At 43.2% G+C, this 26,137-nt stretch overlaps 1 protein-coding gene and 1 pseudogene across 4 annotated transcripts in view; both read left to right on the top strand.

Moving 5' to 3' along the window:
* The first annotated feature begins 440 nt into the window (after positions 1-440).
* LOC147428911 (uncharacterized) lies at positions 441-1,662 on the top strand (annotated as a pseudogene).
* A 14,807-nt stretch (positions 1,663-16,469) lies between these two features.
* LOC147428910 (MLO-like protein 5) overlaps positions 16,470-26,137 on the top strand; it is a 155,744-nt gene continuing 146,076 nt past the window's right edge. Inside the window, exons 1-3 of one of the 4 annotated variants that reach the window (XM_086495338.1) lie at positions 16,470-16,870; positions 17,146-17,203; positions 17,295-17,500. In XM_086495338.1, coding sequence (XP_086351464.1) covers positions 16,754-16,870; positions 17,146-17,203; positions 17,295-17,500 — 381 coding nt within the window. In that variant the 5' untranslated portion in view covers positions 16,470-16,753. The remainder of the gene's footprint in view (positions 16,871-17,145; positions 17,204-17,294; positions 17,501-26,137) is intronic. The other 3 variants (XM_086495340.1, XM_086495341.1, XM_086495339.1) reach the window with 3 other exon arrangements.

The following is a 26,137-nucleotide window of genomic DNA, read 5'->3' as shown; positions in this document are numbered from 1 at the left end:
AATTGATCGCAATCAAATTCGTGAAAAGCTGGAAGTTATAATAGATGAGTGCCTTCTACATGACAGAACATTGTTACATGCAAAAGATGAGGATATACTCAAAGCTGTTTATGTAAAACTTGGTGTTTCAATTCTAGCACATTAGCATTGTGCTTCCTTGTGTGATCTATGGATTTTTCACATATATCTATGGTCAAAGATACTATGGAGTTTTCACATATACCTATGGTCAAAGATACTATGGATGGCACTCAATCTGCAAAAGATGCTTATGTGAGCTCAATTTCTATTGGCGGTTTACTTGAATGGATTCCTTTTTGTGATGCTTACAGTGCTTTTGGTGAATTGGTTATGCAAAAATTGTCCTTTTGTGAAGAAAAGGATGATAAAGATATTGTAAAGCATATGGAGAGCATGGATGTAGCCAAGGATATGTAAACATGAAAAATGGTATGACCCAGGATGACATAGAGTATTGTGATTTGGAAGTTGGTTCATGCTTCAAAGAGGTTCACAAATCTCCAAATGAAGATAATACTTTTTGTGATGCCAATGCTCTTCGATGTGATACATATGCTTGTGGATTGGTGGATAAGATGTATTTCAAAGTCATAGGCTCTTGTTTGGAGGGGGTGCAAGTTGATATGCAACCACCCACTCCTACCAATGAGTGGAAGGGTTACGATGATGAAATGGAAAAAGAATTGACTTCTATCTTTGTGAAGCATGCTGATTTTTGTGAGATTGAAGTACAAATGTACTTAAAAGAGGTGTTATGATAGAGAAAAGTGTGAAGGAAATATGGCCTATATGCATACCACATGTGATGAGTATCCACTACAACATGGGATATGCTCTCAAGAGGGTCCCATTGAAGAGGATCTTATGTATCTTTTGGATGAAGCTTTGGATGGTTTCCATGACACATACAACAAGGTTTCTAAAAGATATCAATCATGTCATGAATTGGGACAACAAGAACAGGAGGACATGGAGATTATGCCTCTTTAAGACGATGCTTTGGAGGAATTTCAAGCTCCTTATGATAGGGGTTTCCAAAAGTAAGATGAGGTATGTGACCTACAAAAAGAAGGAGATGAGCATGAGGTAGATCTTATGATATTCTTGGATGAGGCTCTACGTGATTTCATGCCTGTAAGAGAAGTTATGCATGTAGCTTATGAGGCACCAAATGAGGTAATGGATAATATGGAGCTTGATGATTCAAAGATGCATGTTGAAATTTTGGATACTAGAGGGAGTGATGCAAATTCACTAGAAATTCATGCTATGTGGCATATGTGGGACTTTTTGATATTACCATATGACCCAAGAGGACATTATGATGCTTATGGACTTTGTTTGAGTATTTATATGCCCTTCGATAGAGGGAAATTCTTTGAAGTTCTTGATGAATATCCCTCCAATCTTATGCCTATCAATTTAGGGAATGCATTGCTTATCATATGGTTGTGCTATTATGGCAAATTTTTTGAATGCTTTCCATATGACCCAAGTGACAACTATGTTCTTGTTGCATCCATCACTAGATCTTTACAATCGAGGTGTATGCAAACGAAGAAGCAATCAAGTTGGCACATACCGGAGGATATGCAAGTTCAAAGGGGGTGTATGTCGTGTCGTGGCATGTACATAACGTGAAATAAACATTCACCTCACTTTTGACACCTTATGATGCATGGAAATAAAATCAATAATGTACATATTGTGATATATGCTCAAGCGGCTACTACGATCGCTATCATGTACATACCTATCCAGGGAGTCGTGGCCCTAGATGTGGTGCCTTTGCGCGCTTTTCCACTTTAGAAAATTCCCAATTATTTACATATTCCAAGTGTTTCATGGTGGCACACTCATCTCACCTATTAAGACTGATGCAGGTAAAAATGTCAAAAATGGCAGCTAATAAATGCCGTTGCAGAATTGCATGGAAAGTGACCCAAATGTTGGAATTAGGGTTGCAGGAAACACACACAGCTTGGAGAAGACAAAGGAAACTCAAGGCACACAGTAGAGATATTTTTACGTAGTGTGCAACGGAAAGATAGATAGCCCTAGAATGATGGGTGTATGTACAATGCATGGGGGGAAAACCTCCTAGTGAGGGAAAAAATGCAACAACGGTCCTAAGTGTGTTCACACACATCACTACCACATGTATATGGTAAGAAATCCCGCTGGAGTGATGCGGTGAACAAGGGTTGGCACATGAGTAAAGGAAAGTGCCATCCCCTGAGGACATGATCAGTCCGCAAAGAAGAGTAAGCCCAAAGCTTTGCGGAAAGCTTCAAACTTCTCATGAGACAATGCCTTTGTGAAAAGATCTGCAAGGTTGTCGTGTGTTGGCACATAATCCAAGCTAATCTCTTCTGTTGAGGGCCTCTACCTGACATAGTGGTAATGCACCTCAATGTGCTTTGTGCAAGCATGCAGTGTCCTATCCAACACCCAAATCAGCCACCCATAAGGCATATGAGCCACACACATTCAACCGTAGCTGTGAAGATTGCCCTGTACTCAACATCACAACTAGAAGTGGCCATAGTACGTAGGCTTCTTGCTCAACCATGATATACATGAACTGCCAAGCATGAAACACAAACCACTCGTGGACACTCGCATGTCAAAACAACCAACCCAATCTGAGTCAAAAAAAGCATGTAAGTCTAGTGGCAATGATCCCTTCTTGGGATAAAACAATCGAAGATGTAAAGTGACACTCAAGTAGCTAAAAATCCTCTTGACAGCCTACCAATGCTTAGACCCTGGGCTATGCATAAATCTATTGACCTGTGAGACTGCAAACTGAATATCCAGCCTTCTATTGCATACATAAATGAGGCATCCAACATCAGTTTGGTAAAGAGGATCACCAGCATCATGAAGACTCAATTTCAAACATGTTTCCATGGGAGTGGCAATAGATTTGCAATCCTCAAGTCCAAACTTACATAACAATGTCTCTATGTAACTTTTCTTACACAAGGCAATACCACCTTCACATTGCTTAAAATGTATACCCAAGTAATGATGCAACAACCCCAAATCTTTCATCTTGAAAGTAGCATTCAAATCAGTCTTAAATTCAGCAATATGTCTCTCATTTGGTCCAGTGATTAGCAAATCATCTACATAAAGAACCACAATGAGAAGTACATCACCCTCACGCTTTACACACAATGTGCTTTCTGTTGGACTGTTACGAAAGCCTTGTTTGAACAAATGAGTGTCAACCTTCTCATACCAAACACGAGGAGATTGCTTCAACCCATACAAAGCTTTGTTACATTTGCACACCTTATCCTCTTGTCCTTTGTTGACAAAATCGCAAGGCTGCGTTATATAAACTTTCTCAAATATGTCACCATTCAAGAAGCAGTAACAATGTCTGATTGATGTACATACCAACCAAAATGAGCTGGCAATGCATATAGAAAATTCACAGTAGTCATACGACAAGTAAGAGCAAAAGTCTCTTCATAATCTATGCCTTTTTGATGTGCATAACCCTTTGCAACAAATCAAGACTTATAGCGATCGATCTCACCATCTGGCTTATGTTTCAACTTGTACTTTGTACCAATGGCCTTTTTGCAGGAGGAAAATCACATAAAGTCCATGTGTAATTTTCTATAAGTGCATGATATTTTGATTGCATGGTAGCCATCCAATTTTTTGAATTCTATGCTTCATCAAAAGATAGAGGTTCCTCAACATCATGTAAGCTAGACACATCCAAAGCATAACAATCTGATGCATAAGATGCATGGCGAGAATCTGAACAAGTATGACTAGAAAAAGGTGCATCCAATTTACTATCATGCAAAGTATGCAACAATCATTTAGGCATACCTCTAGCCCTACTCATTCTCAGTCCTTTCCTCATCAAGTACATTATGTATATCTGCATTAGTAATAGGTTGATCTGTAACATTTTCAAAAACCCCCATAGGCTGTACATTTGCCTCATTGGAATTTACATTCGTACTTCCACCACTGAAAAGAGGTAACAAAGTGTCATAAATGTCATGTGAGCTTACATTACTGTCTCTAGTACATGACAACGAGGGCTGAAAAGAATCTTCCACAAACACAACATTCCGTGAAACCAGAATACGCTTTGTTTGTAGATGATACAACCTGTAACCTTTTCTTTTGGCACTATAACAAAAAAAATACATTTGACATCCTTATCATCCAATTTTATGCGCTGTGTTTGTGGCACCAAAGCATATGCCAAATAGCCAAAAACACGTATGTACTCAATATAAGGCTTTCTATCATTTCATGCTTCATATGGAGTAATAGACTGCAAAGCTTTTGTATGACACCTGTTTAGTACATAAGTGGCACACATGATGGCCTCAATCCAAAAAGAATGTGGAAAAGCTTAACTTTTGACCATACATCGTGCCATTTTCGCAAGTAACCTATTTCTCCTCTCAACAACACCATTTTGCTGAGGTGTATAAGGCATTGTACATTGTGTTTTATCCCATGACTAGCCTGAAATGCATTAAATTCATGAGACATATACTCCCCCCCCAATTGGAATGGAGGGTACCTATAGTACTTTTATGAGACATTTTCAGCCATAGCCAGATATTGTTTGAAGCATATAAAACTTTGGACTTTGCTTTAAGCGGAAATACCCATGCATGACTCGAGTAATCATCAATGAAAGTCACGAGTATAGGTAATTGTCCAAGGACGGAGTTTGTATGTGAACCATCCTTTGGAAACTTTGAACTCTGCATCTTACCCAAAATATAGCCTTCACAAACATGTTTGATAGGTGCTTCAAGAGGTGGCAAAGAAGCAACCATAACAGATTTCTGCAAACGCAGCAAACTAGCAAAATTCAGATGTGCAAAACGGGCATGCCAAAGTTTTGCATCTGAAATAGCCTTTGAGTCCACAATTGCATTTGCAAAATTTTGCCCGCAGTTGCTATACAAAATGAGCTTATACAACCCATGGCATAAAATGCCAGATGCAACAATTTCATCACCAAAATTGAGATCATGTATTGTACATCTGTCATCCATAAATTTGACTACAAGACCAAGTCTAGCAAGTGCAGATACTGACAAAAGATTCTTCTTGATCGCAGGTCCATAAAGTGCATCAACAAGTGGGAAAGAATTGCCATTTGCAGCAATAAGCACAATCTTTCCAACTCCCTGAATCTGATAAGAGGCATTGTTGGCACAAGTAACTAAATTCCCATGAGGGACAAACTCAAGAGAGGTGAAAAAATCACGATGTGAGGTAATGTGCTTTGTAGCACCACTGTCAAAATACCACACATGTGAATCTGTAGTAGCTGACATGCATCATGGACAACAGGATTATAGGTTTACTCTGCACTAAATGCCCATTCTGCATCAACATCAGCATTACAGTCTCCTTTCATAGAAGACTCAACAATAGCTGCATTTGTAGTGGAACCACCCTCTTTCTTCTTAGCCTCTTTGGCCTTGAACTTAAGACACTGCTTGATCAAGTGATCATTAGCTTTTCAATAATGGCAACACATATTCTTTTTGCCCTTATAACCAAAATTTCCAGATGAATTGTTGCCAGCAGAAGCATTAGGAACAAGTGATTTTCCACTCGCAGAAGAACCATAAGAAGTGGTTGCATTACTATTACCACCCTTTCTTTGAGCATCAATAAAAGCCTGCTCAATGTTGGGATCGGAGAGCACACACACAGAGAGCAAGCACGAAGAAGGAGATAGACGCAGTGTGTGGCGTGGCGGTACTCACACTACAATGTGTAGTTGTGAGTATAGTTATTATGAATGAGTAAATGAATGGCTGTACATGGGCGGCTGAACAACGGGCAGCCGGGCACACGGGCCTTTAACCCAACAATCTCCCACTTAAAGGCAGTGTGCCTTTAAAGTGGCCAAAGTACAGCAAAAGAAGTCAAGCCATACCCATCAGCGATCTGTAGTGTGCAAACCGCTGTGAGGCTAACGACTTCGTGGGTAGATCAGCAGGGTTATCGTCAGTGTGTACCTTGACAAGCTCTATGCGCTTGTCCTCTAGCACCTCTCGTATGAAGTGATACCTCACCTCAATGTGCTTTGTCTTCGCATGGAAGACAAGATTCCGTGCCAACGCTATGGCACTCTGGCTATCACAATGTAGAATCGGAGCATCACCAGCCATACCAAGATCTCCCACTAGTCGTGAGAGCCATACGGCCTCCTTGGCAGCCTCAGTGGCAGCCATATATTCAGCCTCTGTAGTGCTCAAAGCAACGCATGGCTGTAAACGTGATGCCCACGAGACCGGTCCACCTGCAACTGTGAACACATAGCCGCTAGTAGACTTCCTCGAGTCCACTGACCCTGCATAGTCTGAATCTGTATATCCGCAAACAGACACATCCTTCTCACCATAATATAGGGACAACTCTGAAGTCCCTCTCAAGTATCTGAGAATACCTCTCACTGCATCCCAATGACGCTTGCCCGGGTTAGACATGTACCTGCTAACCACACCAACTGCATGAGCAAGATCTGGATGCGTAGCCACCATGGCATACATCAAGGAACCAACAGCTGACGCATAGGGAATCTGAGACATCTCTGTAGTCTCCAAATCTGTCTGAGGGCAGTCATCATGGCTGAGTTTTACATATGGAGGCAACGGGGTACTAATGGCCTTCCCCCCTTCCATATGAAAACGCTCAAGCACCCTGTCAATGTACTCTTTCTGACTAAGAAAGAGCATCTTGTGAGAACGATCACGAGTGATCCGCATACCCAAAATATGACTGGCATCCCCAAGATCCTTCATGGAAAAGGTCTCATGTAGCCTATGTTTCAAGGCATCCACATCAGAAATACACTTCCCTGCGATCAGCATGTCATCCACATACAAAACCAAAACAATAAGACTACCATCTGCAGCCTTGCGAGTATAGAGGCATGGGTCCTCATAACTGCGTACATAAACCAATGAACTCATGAATGCATCAAACTTACGATACCATTCACGAGATGATTGCTTCAGCCCATACAAGGTCTTAAGAAGCCGGCATACCATCTTCTTTGAACCATGAATAACAAACCCACTTGGTTGCTCCATGTACAAATCCTCGTGCAAGTCCGGATGTAAGAAAGCTGTCTTTACATCCATTTGCTTCAACTCCATGTCTTCTGTGGCTACCAAGGCAAACAACATACGCAAAGTAGACATCTTCACCACTGGGGAGAAGATCTCGTCAAAATCAATGCCCTTCTGTTGCTTGAATCCTTTAGCCACAAGCCTTGCTTTGTACCTAGGCTTTGCATCCATTGAACACAATTTTATCTTGTAAACCCACTTGCATGGTAGTGCTTTCTTACCCTTTGGCAAAGGAGTAAGCTCCCAAGTTTCATTTTGGATCAACGAATCCATCTCTGACTGCATAGCCTGCTCCCACTTGAGCTTGTCAACACTAGACATGGCCTCATCATAACATGATGGCTCCCCGCAATCAGTCAACAATACATAATCCATAGAAGGCACAAAATGCTGAGGCTGTCTTGCACGCCTCTCTGAACGCCTCAAAAACTGTGCAAGAGGTGCATCTGGCTGTCCCACATCTACATGATCTCCCAACAAGGGCTGATCTCCCACTTGATGGTCAATGGGCTGCCCACGAGTAGCCATGGGACCATTATACCGATGACCATCCTCCTCAAATATCACACGCCGAACCTCAACCGTTCGCGGTGATGCTCTATACATAGAGTCCTCATGAAAAACAACATCATGGCTGCGCACAATCTTCCTGTCAATAGGATCCCACAATCGATAACCCATCTCACCAGAGCTACCATAACCCAAGAAGATACATCTCTTGCTCTTTGGATCCAATTTGCTGCGTTTTGCCTTAGGTACATGTACATAAGCTTCACAGCCAAAAACACGAAGGTGACCATACGAAGGTGGCAAACCTGTCCATACCTCTTCAGGCACTTTGAAGCCCAAAGGAACACTAGGTGAACGATTTATCAAATGCACAGAAGTGGCAACAGCTTCAGCCCAAAATCCATTTGACAAACCAGCCATAGAAAGCATACTACGGACTTTTTCTTGTATAGTCCTGTTCATGCGCTCTGCCACACCATTTTGAGGAGGTGTATAGGGAGCACTAAGCTCGCGCCGTATACCCTTCTCAACACATAATGTTGTGAAAGCATGAGACATAAATTCACCCCCATTGTCCGTACGTAAGCACTTCAACTTACAACCTGATTGGTTCTCAACAAGAGCCAACCATTGCTTAAATATATCAAACACCATATCCTTCTTACGAATGGGGTATGCCCATACCTTCCTGCTAGCATCATCAATGAACGTAACAAAGTACATAGCACCTCCAAGAGAAGCATTGGGCATCGGCCCACATACATCACTATGCACCAAAGCTAGCTTTTCCAAAGATCTGTGTGGAACACTTTTCTTATGAGAAGACCGAGCATGTCGACCATAAAGGCAATGCTCACAAAACTCAAAACCACCAAAATCTGAAATGGGAATGTAATCCGCACGTGCCAACAACTTCAAACCTTTCAGTGACATATGCCCCAAACGCTGATGCCATAAAGAAGCAGGAGGTTGCTCAGTGATCCCCACAATGTGATCAGCCACACTAGCTACACAAAGGGAATACAACGTATTCCTCTTAGCACCTTTAACCAAAACAAAGCTGCCCTTAGTGATCTTCCAACCTCCATCACCAAAAGATACATTGAAACCAAGTGAATCCAACTGACCCACACTAATCAAGCTTTTTGCAAGAGCCGGCACATGACGCACACGCTGCAAGACAAACGTAGTAGAGTTTGGCATAGCCAAATGAATATCCCCAATGCCATGAATCTGCATAGAACGCCCATCGGCAATCCTGATAGTACCTGTGCTCGAAGCATCATAGTCATGAAACCACGACCTATGAGGCGTAACGTGAAAAGAAGCACCATTGTTAATGACCCAATCCATAGGCATACTACGCTCATGAGTGAGAAGAAAAGCGTCATCAAAATAGGATGCAAGCAACACATCACCAAGCTCTTCACTAGTAGCACTAGTCGGAGCACATACATGGTCATCTTGAGAGCTACACTCTCCCTGTGTTGCATTTAACTCCTCAATCTTGACATTGGACTTAGGCTTGTCCTTAGCATCATGGTCTTTCTTCTTACCATCTCCATTTTCCCTTTTCCACTTGTAGCAATCCTTTTTGAAATGGCCTTTTCTACCACAATGAAAACATTCCACATCCTTTTTACTTGTGCCTGCACGGGACTTGCTTCTAGATTTACCCCTGTTGGACTTATACTTGTCCATAGTCCTGCCTCTGACAACCATTGCACTAGAAGACTTACTACCTGCATTATTCTTTCGATTAATCTCTTCCGTGAGAAGACTAGACTCCACATTAGTACTTGTCAACTCATCCGCAGGAACCGAGTTACTTATGGCTGTCCTAAATGTGTCCCATGACTCAGGCAACGTGACAAGTAAAAACATAGCTTTTACATTTTCCTCAAACGTAATTTCCTGCGTAGCAAGTTGGCTAAAAATTGTATTGAACTCATTCAAATGCGCATTCATGGAAGCACCTTCCTCCATTCACAAATCAATAAGCTTTTTAATCCAATACACCATAGAAGCAGCTGAATGCTTATCATACATATCGCAAATCCGTTGCCATAGCTCATAAGCTCCACCCTGTGCATCTTTCACATTGTAATAAACAGACTTTGAAAGGGAAAGCCTAATGGTAGACCTGCACATCTCATCCAACTCCTCCCAATCATCCATCTCCATGTTCTCTGGCTTAACTCCCTGCAACTTTAGAGGTCGAATCTGTTCCTTCTGCACCAAGACATCCCAAATCTGATCTTTCCAATATGAGAAATTAGCACCATCCAATTTCTCAATATTGAAAACTGTGTCCTCTTTAGTGCCCATTACAATAAGAATGCAACAATGAGAAACCTGTAACCAACCAACAAACTGCCACAACAAAGTAGTGTTGCAAATCTGACAACACCTGCTGCTCAATCAAAGAGCAAATGCATAGAGTATAAATCAGCCCATAATATGGTCAAAAAACGTACGTAGAAATCCACAAACAAATGCATAAACCCGTGACACCTGTAACTCAACCGGCCTAGGCAAACTGTGCCACAAAATGCATCAACAATGAGCTGTCATAGAGGCATAAACATACTCCATGTCTGAATAACCACAATAGAGACATAAGCTGACCAAGCTTACACAAATCCGTGAGCATAAATGGATCCAAGTGAGCATATAACCAATGCACAAGCTCAACGAAGTCCAATCTCTACTGTCAACCAAGTACCTGTCCGTACTCAAACCGCAACACTGCAAGCAAGAGCAAACCCGCTCTATGTATAAGTGAACCAAATCTCCACAATATCATGCATAAAGAGTGTCTGTCAAACTACCATATCCACATCCATCAACATACATAGATGATGTCAACCTGTAGCTCAAGAACACGCATAAACAGACTGCCCAGAAGAGTAGAAGCTCCCACTCAAACCACAACCATATGCATGGCTGTCCCACAGTCAAAATACATGTTTTGTAACCACAGAAGAAACCTGTATCCAAAGCTCCCTGTAACCTGTAACCTGTACCCGTACCTGTACCTGTACCTGCACCTGTACCTGTACCTGTAGTCGAAGAAGACAATGTCGCCAAACTCCCACTCTATCTGTGTGTATGAGGCCACTCCAAGAAGAGGCTACACACTCTCAAATGAGCTGTGGGCTCACGTAAGTGGAAGACACTACAACAATGGCACCTGTAATGGCTATGGAAGCTCTGGCAGCAGAAAACTACCAAAGAGAGATGAAAAACGTAGCTCCTAGTCTGTAGCTCGGATGGGATTTCTAATGGCATGAATGGCTCCGAAAGGGGGGTTAAACTGCAGGACACCTGCTAAAAATACTCGCAGAGTGCTGAACCTTCCAATGCCAAGCTCAGAAAAACCTTCTGCTCTTTGGAAATGCGCGCGTGCGCGAAACCGAAAAACGGCAATGAAACAGCAGCAAGTTTCAACACACTCAACAATGATGATGAAGCTCTCAATGCTCTCACTACCAAGCTCTGATACCACTTGTTGGGATCGGAGAGCACACACACAGAGAGCCAGCACGAAGAAGGAGATAGACGCAGTGTGTGGCGGGGCGGTACTCACACTACAATGTGTAGTTGTGAGTATAGTTATTATGAATGAGTAAATGAGTGGCTGTACATGGGCGGCTGAACAACGGGCAGCAGGGCACACGGGCCTTTAACCCAACACTCAAATGCACGATGTCTAGTCCTGTTTTTTTTGGAAAGTGACTCTTGCAACAGCAATGTGCATAATGCATCAAACTTGACAACTTCATGATTTCCTTGGGTCATAAGTCTCCAAGTACTAGCAAAAGTCTGGTAAGAATCTGCCAAGGCATTATGAATAGTCTGCACAAGGGAATTGTCTAAAATGACTTCACCTGCAGAAATAAGTTGCTCATTGATATCCTTGACACCAGCAAGGAAAGTGTCCATGTCATCTTCCTCATGCAATCTTCAATTCCTGCTCTTTATGCAACAATGCAATTTTAGCCTCATTGTGACTTGCATAAAGACCAGCCAGAATATCCCAAGCCTGTTTTGCAGATTTCGTTGAATGAATGTGGGGAGTAATAGTGCGCTTCACAGACAACGCAATCAATTCATGAGCCTGCATATCTTTTACATCCCAACGAGCTTGCTCAACTGTAGGAAGAACAACTCTAACAACAACAATCTTGCAGCAAGACCTACAACATCCTCAACATCGCCTACATCTTCAGACCTGGACGTACATCAATGCCTTGTACTATATTCTAGACACCATTTGACACAAGAACATGTTGCATCATGTAAGCCCTCATAGAGTAAATGTCCCCACCCAATCTGTCCTCAACAGTAAACATCTTGAACACATCTGTGTTGTTGTCGGCCATGATGAATGCATGCACCTGATGTGAAAACTGCTCGAAAAGAGAAGAAACAAAGAGGGAACAACACATGCTATATAGCACAAACCGTAGAAGACTGTAAGGGACTTGTTATGCAAAAACGACACTGACAAAAATTTTCCACAAAATGACAAAATAGTATGTGCAGTATTGCTTGTAATGGAAACGGAGGTCGAAATGAGCCCGAATCAGAAATCTGAGCAGACTTAGCTCTTCAAGCAATCCCAGAATATTAGTCGACCTGTGAATGCTTGCCAAATCTCACCAAAATTGAAGAAAGTGAGCAGGCGTGTACTGAAGCTGCTGGCGACTAGGCCCGGGAGGAGGCAACCTGCTCTGATACCAATTGTTGGAATTAGGGTTGTAGGTAAACACACACAACTTGGAGAAGACGAAGGAAACTCAAGACACACAATAGAGAGTGTTTTACTTAGTGTGCAATGGAAATATAGATAGCTCTAGAATGATGGGCATATGTACAATGCACGGGGGGGAAACCTTCTAGTGAGGGAAAAAATGCCCCGGCGGTCCTAAGTGTGTTCACACACATGACTACCACATGTATATGGTAACACTAAAATGGTACATTGATGAAAAATGATGCTTATCTATGCTTTTTATGCTTATGTGAGTGATCCCACAAATTCAGGGATTTTTCTAACTCCGTTTGGGATTTTTGCATAAAAAATGGCATTTTCTTGGGTCAAAATTGAGATGAAAATGACATAGTTTTGGTCCAAAATGGCAAAATGGCCCAAAAATTGACACATCAGCTCATATTGCCATGGGCAAGAGAGAGAGGGATGCTTTTTACTAAAAGAACAACAATTTTTCTCTACTGTGCAATTGCTTCCATGGTTGCTCAATTCATGTGTAGTGCAGTCCCACCTCTTCGCAATCTTGTATCTGAGCCTTTGAGGGAGTGAATTAGGGTTTCCCCTTATCAAAATGGTGTGTGAAATTCAACTTAGAAGCGAAATCTTTGCAAAATAAAAAAATGGTCGTCGTGAAGGTGGAAGCTTGTGTATTCCTTTTAGCTGTTTGATGCTACGACTATGTCATTGGAGGCGAGGCTACATGATACCATGAAAGAGGTTTGGATTTTGATTGAGATTTGTGCTTGTATGAGCATTGAGGTTTCATGGATGAAACTTTAGTGTTTGTAAAATGGTCTTTTAAAGTGAAAGTGAATGTGATTCGGTGATCCTCTCATTATAATCTCAACTATGAAAACAAGCAATTTTCAAGCACAATAGGGGAGAGGGTTTGTGACTTGTCTTGTCACCAACGCTCTTAGATTTTTGGTCACCCTTAGAAAGAGTGTTGGCAATTTTACATAAACACTTTTTCTTAAAGTGTTTGTGACTCTCATCACGAACTCTTACGGCTAGAGTTCCTACACCTTCCCAGCTAGACCGCACACATTCCGACAACGCCAACCAACACACTTGTGGAAAAGAGCTTCACACTTCACCAAATGATTCTTCAAGACCCCAATTTTGAAGTGTGTACACACCACCAAACAAGCAAGCTTCCACAACTTACCCTACACCAAATTGTCTGCGGGATGCCTTATCTTGTACCCTACGGAAAATAGACTGTATTTTCCAAACCGCAACTCCAAAAGGATGCTTTCAAGCCTCAAAACTCTCTGCATTTTCTGCAAAAAAATCTCTGAAGACCACAAATTTCAAATCTATGCACCTCTATGTGCAAAATTGGCGGGAACAACAAGCTGCCATGGCATGCCTACACATAGGCAAGGCTAGTCGAGGAGAAAAAATTGCATCAAAATTCATGGAGGAGGCACAACAACCCAAGACCTGAAAAATTATAATATTTGGTTGAACATTTTATGTATTTTCATGAGTTTTAGTTAGATACAAGTGAGACTTCAAAAATACACTTGCGGACACTCAAGGCAACCCAACAGCTGACACTATACTTAGCGACTTGCACTGCATGTACATTTGCTTACTAAACCAAGCTAAAAATCACACAAAATTTTCACACACTGTACATATGTACAAATTTACAAAAAATAGTGGATTTCAATATAAGGCCTCGAACACATGAAACATAGGAAGATTTCTCAAAATGAAATCCCCCAACGGTTAAAAGTATGCGCATTGACCATGTTGGTTTGATTAGAGTATGCTATCTTGTAGTTTGTATGTAAAAAGGAGTGTTTAAGGTTGATTTGATTTTGGAGTTGCACCGTTGGCATCCATGTTTTTGTGGTTGAGGGCCATTGATCAAGGGGTAGGGAAAGGACACTGTCCTTTCCCTCCCGTCAAGTGTCCGGAGGAGGGGGGCTATAGTGTGATCATTGATCATGCTACGTGGAAGGCATTTGAATCTGCCTACGTCACCATCAACATTCCCAGAACTGACATGGAGACCATTTGCTCATTCACATGTCGTTATCACCCGTTCCGAGAGCTGACTTGTTAGCAGTAGAGCTCGCGCTCAACTATTCCGCTTGCTGCTGTGTCCCATGCACTAGCCCGTAACTGTGGCTTGCACAAATTTTTCTTGCTAATGTGTCGCATGCTCATTGTGCTGATACGTCATGCATCGGTTGGCGGATGGTGAACTCACGTATGCATGGAAGACTGTCGGTGAGTGATATTCTATGCGTGCTGACTTGGCACTGATATGTTGGCTGCAACGTAGATCATGCTGAGGAATGCTCTGTGAAGGGAGGGCTGAGATTAACAGCCCCCCGACTCCCGACCTTGACGAAAATTAACCGGTCAATAGTTGACTCATCTGCATCATCACTACCTCCTAGCTTCCTTTAGTCCCCATTCCTCTTGTACATGTGACTCACCCTTCAAGCTTCAAGGATGCCTCGAGGCCCAAAATATAGTCCATAGATTAATATTTTGTTGGATTACTATTGTGTGTGGTTACCTCTATGCTTTGGATGTCCCTAGCACACTAATTCAGAGGAAGAAAGGTATAATTATTACTTGACACTAGGTTGGTTTCTTATGGGCAACCGCTCACTTAGGGTGATGCTTTGCTTTTGTCTCTCAAAGACATGTGCATGATAGTTTGCTTTTAGATTTCACATGGAGCGCATACAAGTAAATAAGCTCCCTGCTTGCTTGCTTGCTTATTGTCAGCATGATGGTTTGATTTTCATTTACAGAAGATGGAATAAAAAGTTTGCTTGCTCTATGCTTGCTTGTTGGTCATTGAGCTTGTAGTTTGGCTTTGTGTTCACAAGATGAGGGAATGAGAGTTGATTCTTATATATTTACAAGAAATTTTAATGATATATCAACTTGGTGTTTCACTGAATATGGGCAAGATGGTTGGCTTGCTCTTTTCTTTTTTGCTTCTTTTGCTCACTCACCTTTTGTTTCGTTTTCAGACAAGAATTGTGCAACAATCAGTGGAACTCCTTTGAAAAGAGCCTGCTGGATGTAAAAGGTGAGTGTGGGCAATCACACTTTTGTGAGGTATACATATTCTAGATAGTTAGAGTAGTTGCCTTTATCTTTCAAAGGGTACGCACATGTAAGGCTAGAGGGGAGAGAGAGTGAGACCCCTTGAATTTCGGGCCCTACCGCCGAACTCATCTTGCGCACATACAATCTTAGTAGCGAAGGTGGGTCGTTAGTAAATTTGACACAGAGCTAGAATTTCGTAGACGCAGCGGCAAACTACATAACAAATCCTATTCTCACGCTATTAGCCGCTGCGGGTGGAATTTGCTATCCACGTCAGATTATTTGCCGCTGTGGCGTTTTTACAATTGCATGTGCGCACGCTTTCAAGAGTTGCATTTATTTAGGTACCGAATGTCTAACAACTGCAAAGAGCACTTGCAAATATTGCTCAAGGTCAGGGGGTAGAGTTTATTGACCATGCCCAATGGTTCGACCTTTGTCCAAGGCGAAAGAGGTGGGAAATCACACTATCTACCTTAACCACATACTCGGAATTAGGAGTTGCATACGCCATAGAGCACTTTCGCACACACTACGTTTCTTTGTTTTTCTGATCGAGGCTGTTCTTAAGCTGAAAAGTTGCAATGCCCAGAGCACATGTCGTCTCTCCCAAAGGCTACCCTCCAAAGCCAACTCTACCAAAAATGGCGGAGTAGCCTCAAGCAGGGCTTCATTTGCCAAGACAAATGCGCACACTTGCTGCAAGCTTTGTCACACACAACAAGAGGACGTTGATGGAGAAAAATAACCCAGCCAACTCTGTGTGCGAAACCTGCCACATAAGAATGCTATTTGAAGTTGGCAACATCTTTCATGGAAGAAAAGGTCAAGTTTGCTCCGTGGGACCGACCGCTTGTACACTTTGAGGAATTAAAGTAATGAGTTTGAACGAGCTTGAGAAGCTTGCATCAAGCTACAGGAATAGCAGAGTCCAGACTTCAGCTCAGGTGTTATTCAAGTGTAAGCGCGTGGGCGCCAACCATCAACGTCGCCGTAACAGCGACGTACAAACACACAGGAGAAGGGGGACTTGGGAGAGAGAGAGAGAGAGAGAGAGAGCGGGAGAGGGCTGCTTATTTTTCTGTAGCCGGAAGCTGCGCTGCCTGCCGCGGGAAATCTTCTCTGTCTGTCTCCTCTCGCTCTCTGTCACTTACACATATACACATACGCGCGCGCGCAGACAGAGAGAGAGAGAGAGAGAGAGAGAGAGAGAGAGATGGCGGAGGAGACCCCGGCCTTGCTGAACACACCCACATGGGCGATTGCCTGCACCTGTGCCGTCTTCATCCTCATCTCTCTTATTGCTGAGCGAGCCATCTTCTTCATTGGACGAGTAATCACCTTCATTACTGCAATTTAGTACTGCTTCCAGATTGAGATGGTCATTCTGCATTCATTCCAGCACCATTTTGTTCTTAAAGATGCCAAGTTTCTGCAGGCGAGGCTAAAGCGTAAAGATAATCGTTTGCTTCACATGATCAGACATAAATCATTAATCTTTACCAAATTTTGCTGTAATTTGGTGCATGTTTATTTGGCAAACTCGGATTCAGGGCTACTTAATTACTGCATCGATTGCTCTTACACACTTAACCTTTGCTCCACCAGATTGCTTCCAACTATAACAAAGCTGCCCTCCTGGAAGCATTTGAGAAAATCAAAGAAGGTGACTGGCTAGTTAGATTTAGTCTGCTTAGACAGAATCTGAATCAGTTGTGGATCATGCGAATTGACACAGTTCCTTTTGTTGTTTGAAGAGTTGATAATGGTGGGCTTTATATCCATTGCACTCACTGTCGGCCAGAATTGGTTCACCAAAATATGTGTGCCAAGCAAGTGGTCAACAATTATGCTCCTTTGCAGCGATTCAGACAGCAACTCGACGGAATCTGTGCAAACAACAGAAGGATTCAGTAAAAGAATACTCGCATCGACAGAGGCGGTGACTGAATCTTGCAAAGAGGTGAGCCACCTTTGGTACCTTTGGTGAGGAAGGATGTCTTTTAATTAAGTATACTCTGATCAAAGCCAAAACTGGCATCGAATGGTTTTCTATGAACCCAGTTTACAAAAGCTGTTCACTGTTTATCTTGATGATGGAATGTGTCTCTGTGTTTTCACCGCACAAAGAGTGGGTAAAGCTAGTTTCATTAGGATTCTGCCATCGTACTTTTTTGGCCTTGATAGAAATAAAGTTGTGTTCTTTTCACCAGAGAGAGAAATTGAAACGATCTATTAACCTCTTTAAGAGGCCAAAATGACCTATGAGACCAAACCGGTACAAACTGGTGAATCTGATACCATGTTTGGGTTCAAAAAAAAAAATGAAACTAGAAGTGCTACTAGTTGGAATTGATCACTGAATCCATCCTCATCTGTACTCTGGATGTCGAGACAGTATGGCTCAAATCCTTTGGTGTAGTCTCCGTCGATGCTGTGAAGCTCCTCTCCTCAGTTGTGGGTGTCTCGATCTCCCTATCTCCAATGCTCGGTCAATGAGAGTACCGCGGGTGTGAGTCTGGGCTGAGCTTTGCAGTGTTGGCTGCTCCCATATTTGGCGATTGTCTGGTGTGAAGAAATCAACAATCTGTCTTTGGGATCGTCTCTCTTCAGATCTCCTCAGTAAACTGTCTCTGTGTCTGTGTAACTCGAGCAAATACAACCCAAGACATCTTTGGTCCTAATAGTTCATGATTCGCAAGAAAGGTCCGAAGCCTTCTCTGAAGAGAGAAATGAAATGAAATACTATATTAAACGTCTTCAAAAGGCCAAAATGACCTATGAGACCAAACTGATACAATCTTGGTGGATCTAGTACAATGTCTGGGTATAAAATAAAACTGAAGGAAGGTAAAAAACTATCATCATCATCAATGTCCGAGGATGCCCGACATCGGGCATTGTCCGAGAATATATTGCATCAGCTGCTGAAGAGCATCGTCAATATCTGCCTTTGTAAATAGTTGTACCGGACGTCTCCCATCTCGTGCTAGAATAGTTCTGATCCTTTGATCGAGCCTCATACATTAAGTCATCTTTGACTCTAGAAAGTTTCTCTGCGCTCACAGAATCTAGCGATAGTGTGCTCTTTCGGAACGTCCGCCTAAATGTCGCATGATTTAGGCGGGGTTTCACAAATATTGTCGTCCCCGACCTCAGCTGATTGGTCCATCCTTAGACACTCAATAAAAAAGAACAGCTATGCAAGAGTGGCGCAATAGTCCAAGCAGTGAAGCGCATTGAGCAGGTTTGTGGGTAGCACCTGCGAATACCACTCTTGATAGAGACTGCTGCAAATGGTCGGTTCAACATGGACCAATGACTAGCTTCATAGGTGTGGCAGCAAACACAAGCTCTGTATGGATGAGTGATTGGCTTTGTATGGACCACCAGCAGCAGGCAGACTTAGACGTAAACCATAGCGTGAGCAGCAGGGCAGGCCAGCAATAGCAGCACCGCCAGGGTCAAAGCAGCAGCGCGTTCAGGTTCATAGGTAACGCGAGGCTGAGAGCAGGTGCGTGAGGCTGAGAATGTGCGCGAGAAGAATGAAATGTTATATAATTGTCTTCAAAAGGCCAAAATGATCTATGAGACCAAAGTGATACAATCTTGGTGGATCAAATACTATGTCTGGGTACAAAATAAAAATGAAGTAAAGTGAAAAAGTAAAATCATCATCATCATCAATGCCCGAGGATGCCCAGCATCATGCGTTGTCCGAGAAAGTATTGCATTGGGATCTCATAGTATACCGGACAATAAAAAATGTGATGTAACTCTGTCTCTAGCTCTATGTGCCCCAAGTGGCAAATTTTGGCCTCTGTTGGTACTCCTAAATTTGCCAGTCTCAATCTCTAACTGATGCGATGGTGTGCGTATGTGACCAATAACACATCGTATCCCATGGGATATATGAGTGTCCATATGGGCCAATATGATCACATATCCATCCTCTATAGTTGGAGAGAGAGAGAGAGAATGAAATGAAATGCTATATTAAACGTCTTCAAAAGGCCAGAATGGCCTATGAGACCAAAAAGTTACAATGTGGTGAATCTGATACAATGTCTGAGTACCAAAAATAAAAAGAAAAGGTACTGAAATGGAACTGTGTAGGATATGAGCAAGGGGGGGGGGGAGTGAATTAGCGAATGAGGGCTAACATAACACAATGTGGGTATGTGTGGTACAAGATGAGCATGATGTTCAACCCTCAAAAGAGCTTAGTCACATGTGAGAGAGAGAGAGTGTCCATATGGGCCAATATGATCACATATCCATCCTCTATAGTTGGAGAGAGAGAGAGAATGAAATGAAATGCTATATTAAACGTCTTCAAAAGGCCAGAATGGCCTATGAGACCAAAAAGTTACAATGTGGTGAATCTGATACAATGTCTGAGTACCAAAAATAAAAAGAAAAGGTACTGAAATGGAATTGTGTAGGATATGAGCAAGGGGGGGGGGGGGGGGGGGGGGGGGGGAGTGAATTAGCGAATGAGGGCTAACATAACACAATGTGGGTATGTGTGGTACAAGATGAGCATGATGTACAACCCTCAAAAGAGCTAAGTCACATGTGAGAGAGAGAGAGAGATGATGATGATGATGTTGTATTTACGTCCTCGGGGGGCCAAAATGACCCATGGGACCACAAAAAAAAATAAAATCTAGGCTCCCCTCATGTGTGTAGAGGGGGTAGTGGGCTAGTAGCTTTCTTGTGTGTTAGTGTTGTGTGATGATCCAATACTTTGGCAAAGTAGATGCCTAAAGCTACTGGGGAGGGGTGTGTCCGAGAGGGAAGCTCCTCAAAGGTGACATCTCCTTGCAATAGCAGTGGGAAATCAGCACGGATGTGTGTGTATGCTGGGCACTCGATGGTGACATGGGCCTCGCTTTCCACTTTGTTTAAATTGCATTGTGTGCATGTCCTATTTTTCTTAATACTCAGCCACCCTCCCGTTTCAATCTTGAGCATGTGTGATCACGTCCGCATCAAAGTAATGGCCCGTCTTGCCCGGTGGGACATAGGTGTCCTGATATGCATCTGGGTGTCCCCAGTCTTGTAGGTCTCCCAATATCGTGTATTGATGTGTTTGCCGTAGTATTCAAATTTGGACCTGTGTACTGTTGTACTCCATCTAGTGTGTAGGGCTTCAAGTATGCTTGTGTCAAAATTCAGCCCATGCTCATGTTCAGTGCCTTCCTCTATGTGCATGTCCACATGGTCTCCCACATTCCATCTAGAGAACCATTTCCGTATGTCTTCTACGAGACTGGATGTGAGAAATTTACTCTTGTAATTCTTTTGCGGTTTACATCCGGCTTGCCATGCCATGTGGGGTAGACGGCTCTCCGGCATCATCTTAACTTTCATGAGGTATCTGTGTACCCTCTGTAAGGCTTGCATTTCCAAGGGTCTCTTGCCTGTCTCCAAAAGCATCACTGAGTATGGGGTGGTAGTTTTGATCCCCATGTGTCTACATAGGAATTTTTTCTGTATCTTTTCAATGTCATTCCAAGTGCTAGCGGGGATACTCCCCCCCAATACCTCTACACCGTAAAGTATTGTTTGGACCACGCATACATCAAATGCTAGAGACTTGATTTCCCATCGCCTTGTGACACTTTGCTTGCACATGTTCTCAAATTCATAGTATTTCGCTTGTCCTGCATCAATTTTGTTTTGTGCGCAACTTCCCCATGCATGGTTTGAAGGTACATAGATGCCCAAGTACTTGAACCTCTCAACCGCTTGGAGTGCTTGCCCGTCATACGTGATGATGGGTTGATTCTTATTTCTACATGTGTGGACTGACATAACCTTTGTTTTGGCTACATTGACTGACAAGCCCGTTGCATTGCAAAATGCATGTACTGCATCCAAAAGTTTCTGTAGGAGGGCCTTGTAGGCAAAGAGAACCACATCGTCGGCATATATGAGGAGCAGAAGCGTGAAAGTACCAATGCGAGGGTGATCTCCCCCCTCTCCCATAGCCTTGTTAATGAAATCATCAAGCTCATCTATGCATAGTCCAAAAAGCGTAGGTGACAAAGGGCATCCTTGTTTAACTCCCATAGTGCTCCTAAACTCTTGTGAGAAACCTGTGTTTGTCTTGAGTTTACATCTGACCTCTTGGTAGAGGCGTCCCACTGCTGCCCTGAGATGCATAGGAACTCCCAGAGTTTCCATACGTGACCATAGCCCTTGACGGGGTACTGTGTCAAACGCTTTCGTGAAGTCCACAAAACAGCAATACAGGGTTTTGCCTTTTAGCTTGGTTTCATCCATCAAGACCCGGAGTGTGATAAGGTGGTCTATCGTGCTGTGGCGGGCTCTAAATCCTGCTTGTCCAATGGCACGTTTCCCGTTATTTTCAGCCCATGTGCTAAGATCTTTCTCAATAATGCTTCCAAATAGTTTTGCCATACATGAGCTCACCATGATGGTGCGATAATTAGTGAGCAAATTGCGGTCACCTTGAGATGCATAGGAACTCCCAGAGTTTCCATACGTGACCATAGCCCTTGACGGGGTATTGTGTCAAACGCTTTCGTGAAGTCCACAAAACAACAATACAGGGTTTTGCCTTTTAGCCTGGTTTCATCCATCAAGACCCGGAGTGTGATAAGGTGGTCTATCGTGCTGTGGTGGGCCCTAAATCTTGCTTGTCCAATGGCACGTTTCCCATTATTTTCAGCCCATGTGCTAAGATCTTTCTCAATAATGCTTCCAAATAGTTTTGCCATACATGAGCTCACCATGATGGTGCAATAATTAGTGAGCAAATTGCGGTCACCTCCTTTAAAGAGCGCTTTCACCCAGTTTTCTTACCAATCTTGGGGTAAGTATTGGTTGATTGCTTGATTCATCATATGGTGTATCCATTTCTTAGCCTCAATACCTGACCATTTCAGCATTTCAGAGGTAAGATGTAATGTGTCAGCTGCTTTCCCATTCGCCAGGCTTTTGAGGCCTTTAATGACTGCCTGGAAGGTGATTGGCTTTGGATGTTCGGCCTGAGCCCCTGTGTATATCGCCTCTTGAGTCCCCGACGGGGCATACAAAGTTTGTACATAAGCATACATTTCATTTAGGCTTAAATCTCCCATCACATCCCCTTTCTTCCCCTTCATGTTACGCCAAGCCTTCTTTGGCTCTTTCTTGAACCTGCTGAGGTCTAGTTGTTCTTTTGAGAGTTCATACATGCGTCTCTTTTTCCTCTTGAGTGTATTGTATTCTCTAGCAGCCCATTCCCATTCAATTGAGTGTTGTGCTAAGCCTCTCATCTTGCGTTTGGCCTCCTTGCATTCTGCATCAAACCAAGGATTATGAGGTAAACCCTTCCTGGTCTGTTTACCATTTTGATACTTGCCCATAGTAATTTTTGCCGCTTCCTCCATTGCATGTCGGAAGATCTTCCACGTCTCTTCAATGTCACAAGGCATGTTCCGGTCAAACAGTAAGCTATCTAAGAGACTAGCATAGTCCTCTTTCTTCGTGAGTTGCATTTTGTATGACCAATTTGGTGTATTCATTGTGTTGACAATAGGCATACTGGGCATGTGTAGGCATATATGAATTGGGGTATGGTCGGAGGTTGGTAGCCTGCTACCCACTTCAAAACTATGGTCCAATTCCAATGCATCGTATCTCACCAAGGCATAATCATTTGTACTCCTCCCATCATTTGCCGTGTAGCAAGTGTATGATCCAGAGTGTATGAACTTATCTGCACCATTCATGGCTACAAGCTGCATTGAGTTCATCATACTTATCATGACTGACCCTTGTGCATTCATGATGTTATCACTTGAACGTCTATCCCACATAGAACCAAGTATAAGTTCCCCATTCTTATCCGCAGGGTGCATTGAATGGTCTGTCAATTGTACCTGTGTGTTTCTAATCCGGGCATTCAAATCCCCAAGAAGGACAACTACTCCCTCTTGTGCATACATTGCAATGTCTGTACATAGGTCAGCAAAGGGGTCATTTTTGGATAGCTGGTTTGTGTCATAAAAAGGTGACTCTTGATGCGGGATATAGCATCCTGCAACAAAGATCAATCCTTTTGATGAGCAAACCTTAACCCATATATAGCGCTTGTGGTCATCGATCTTGCATACCTCAACCATCTTTTGAAGCTCTTCCTTATACATTACAGCTACACCTCCTTGTCCTCGCATTTTGGTACCATTCCACCATACGGAGTGCTTGATATATCCACTAATGTCCGGCAGCCTGCATGTGTTTTGTTCCCATGTTTCCAATAGGAAGAGTATGTCAGCTTGTGGTAGAATATCCACCAGCCCTTCTCCCTTATGCCATGGGAAACCTCTACAATTCCAGCTTGTAACCTGTATGGTCGTGATCCCATGGGTCGCGTGCCCCTATGCATTTTTAGGCGGTGATGTTGGTTTTTTCTCCTTGAGACGTTCCTCATATGCTTTCCTTCTTGCTGCCTGTTGTGTCGGTGTTCTATCTTCACTTACATAGTACTGAGTGCCTTTCAAGTAGAAGCGTGCAGTTTCCAAAATTATGGCCCTTTTGCGAGCATCCAACATTGTGCATACAACTGCCCTATGAGCATCAGTCTTCTTCTGACCCACTCTATGTGCCCCATAGACCCCTGCATCTTGCATATCAGGCTTTTCTGCTAACAGGGTGGTAACGTCTACGTTCAATGACATGAGTGTTTCCCCCTCAGGTTCTGGCATGCCTCGTATCACAATGTTTTGGGATCTTTTCTCCCTTCCCTTGTATTCGGTAGAATCCTCATGCGTATACATACTCTCATACGTATACATCTCTCCTGTCTTGTGTCCCATTGTCCTCTCTTGTTCACTATGTGTGCCCAAGATGGAGGAGACCCCTCGGGTGCATCGGTTACATTATTGGTGACCTGTGTTATGTGACTGCCTTGTTCCAGCACTTGAGTTTGCAGTGTTTGCAGGGTGTCTTCTTGTTGTTGAAGCTTCAGAGCTTGCAGTGCAATGGTATGATCCAACTCTTGGTTGCGTAGTGTCAGGTTCTTGAGGTCTTCATTTTGGCGTGAAATAACCTCATTCTGTTGTCGTACCTGTTCTTGGATAGACAGTAGCGGTCCCCAAATGTCCTGTGTAGTACATGTGATCGTCGTGTCCCTTGAATCCTTGGGGGGCGTGTCCTTTGGCATTGATTTAAAAGGCGATGAGCTCACTGTTCGACCGCTTCTGGATACCCTTTGATTAATGTGCGTTGATTGCATAGGTGGGGAAACATGCGGTAGTGGCTACATGCAGCAGTGAGACAGCGGGCCTGGTGCAGTGAGGCAGCGGCAGGTGCTACACTCTTGGCACTGTGCAATCGCAGCAGGTCAGCCACAACGGGTGCAGCAGCAGCCGCAGTAGTGGCGTGCGCAGGGGATGAAACAGCAGCAGCGGGTGAGAGCAGCAGCAGCGCGTGGGCAGCCACAGGGGTGGCGCGTGGGCAGCTACAGGGGGTGTAGGGGTTGCGCGGTGGGGTGGCGTTGGCGAGGAAGGTGGTGGGTAGGCATGGAGAGAGAGAGAGAGAGAGAGAGAGAGAGAGAGAGAGAGAGAGAGAGAGAGAGAGAGAGAGAGAGAGAGAGAGAGAGAGAGAGAGAGATATGAATTGAAATGAAATGCTATATTAAACGTTTTCAAAAAGGCCAAAATGACCTATGAGACCAAACTGATACAATCCTTGTGGATCTACTCCAATGTTTGGGTACAAAAATAAAATGAAGTGAAGTGAAAGACTAAAACTAAAAGATTAAAATGGTCAGACTGAAATCATCATCATCATCAATGACCGTGGATGGCCGACATCGGGCGTTGTCGGAGAAAGTATTGCATCGGTGTTGAAGAGCTTCATCAATGTCCGCCTCTGTAAATAGTTGTACTGGGCGTCTCCCATAGCTCAAACAATATAATCAAGGAAATTTGCCTGATGCAGACTTATCTTCTTATGTGCCAGAAATTGAAGATGAACATATTATTCTTGTTCCAGAAAAGATTCTGCATGTTCGTCAGAAAGAAACAAGACAAAAGATCACAATCGAGTTTCTTGTTAAGTGGATGGACTTGGATGAGTTAGATTATACTTGACAAACAGATGAAGAAATGCAACAATACCCTCATCTCTTCCAAGAGTTCTTTGACAAACGACATATTTTCATTTGACACACGGGTTTTTAAAGAGGGAGGGAATGTCACGATTGTGACTAAGATACATCATACACACTTACTCATGGATGTAGATATGCGAAGTGCCATGCCAAGGAGGATCCCTACGCTTGGATGGTCACGACCCTTCGCTCAAGAGACATGCCTCTTCTCAAAAGCCACACTCCTTCGACGAGTGGTCACATCCCTTCGCTCTACGGTTGCAACTCTTCGCCGAATGGTTGCAGCTCTTTGTCCAAAGGATGTGTCTCTACGCCTAGAGTCATGTCTATTCGCCATGAGATGTGTCTTTTTATTTGTAACTCTTCATCTCCTATAATAGGAGCCCATTGTACTTGGATTCAAGCAATCAATCAAGCACAATCTCTTAAGTCTCTTTTCAGACTTGTCTTTCTAGTTGTGGTAAAAAATAT

The sequence above is a fragment of the Adiantum capillus-veneris genome, chromosome 22 (assembly GCF_014529385.1).
Source record: "Adiantum capillus-veneris isolate H3 chromosome 22, ASM1452938v2, whole genome shotgun sequence".
In the NCBI taxonomy this organism is placed as follows: domain Eukaryota; kingdom Viridiplantae; phylum Streptophyta; class Polypodiopsida; order Polypodiales; family Pteridaceae; genus Adiantum; species Adiantum capillus-veneris.
This window is presented reverse-complemented; position numbering and strand designations above follow the sequence as displayed.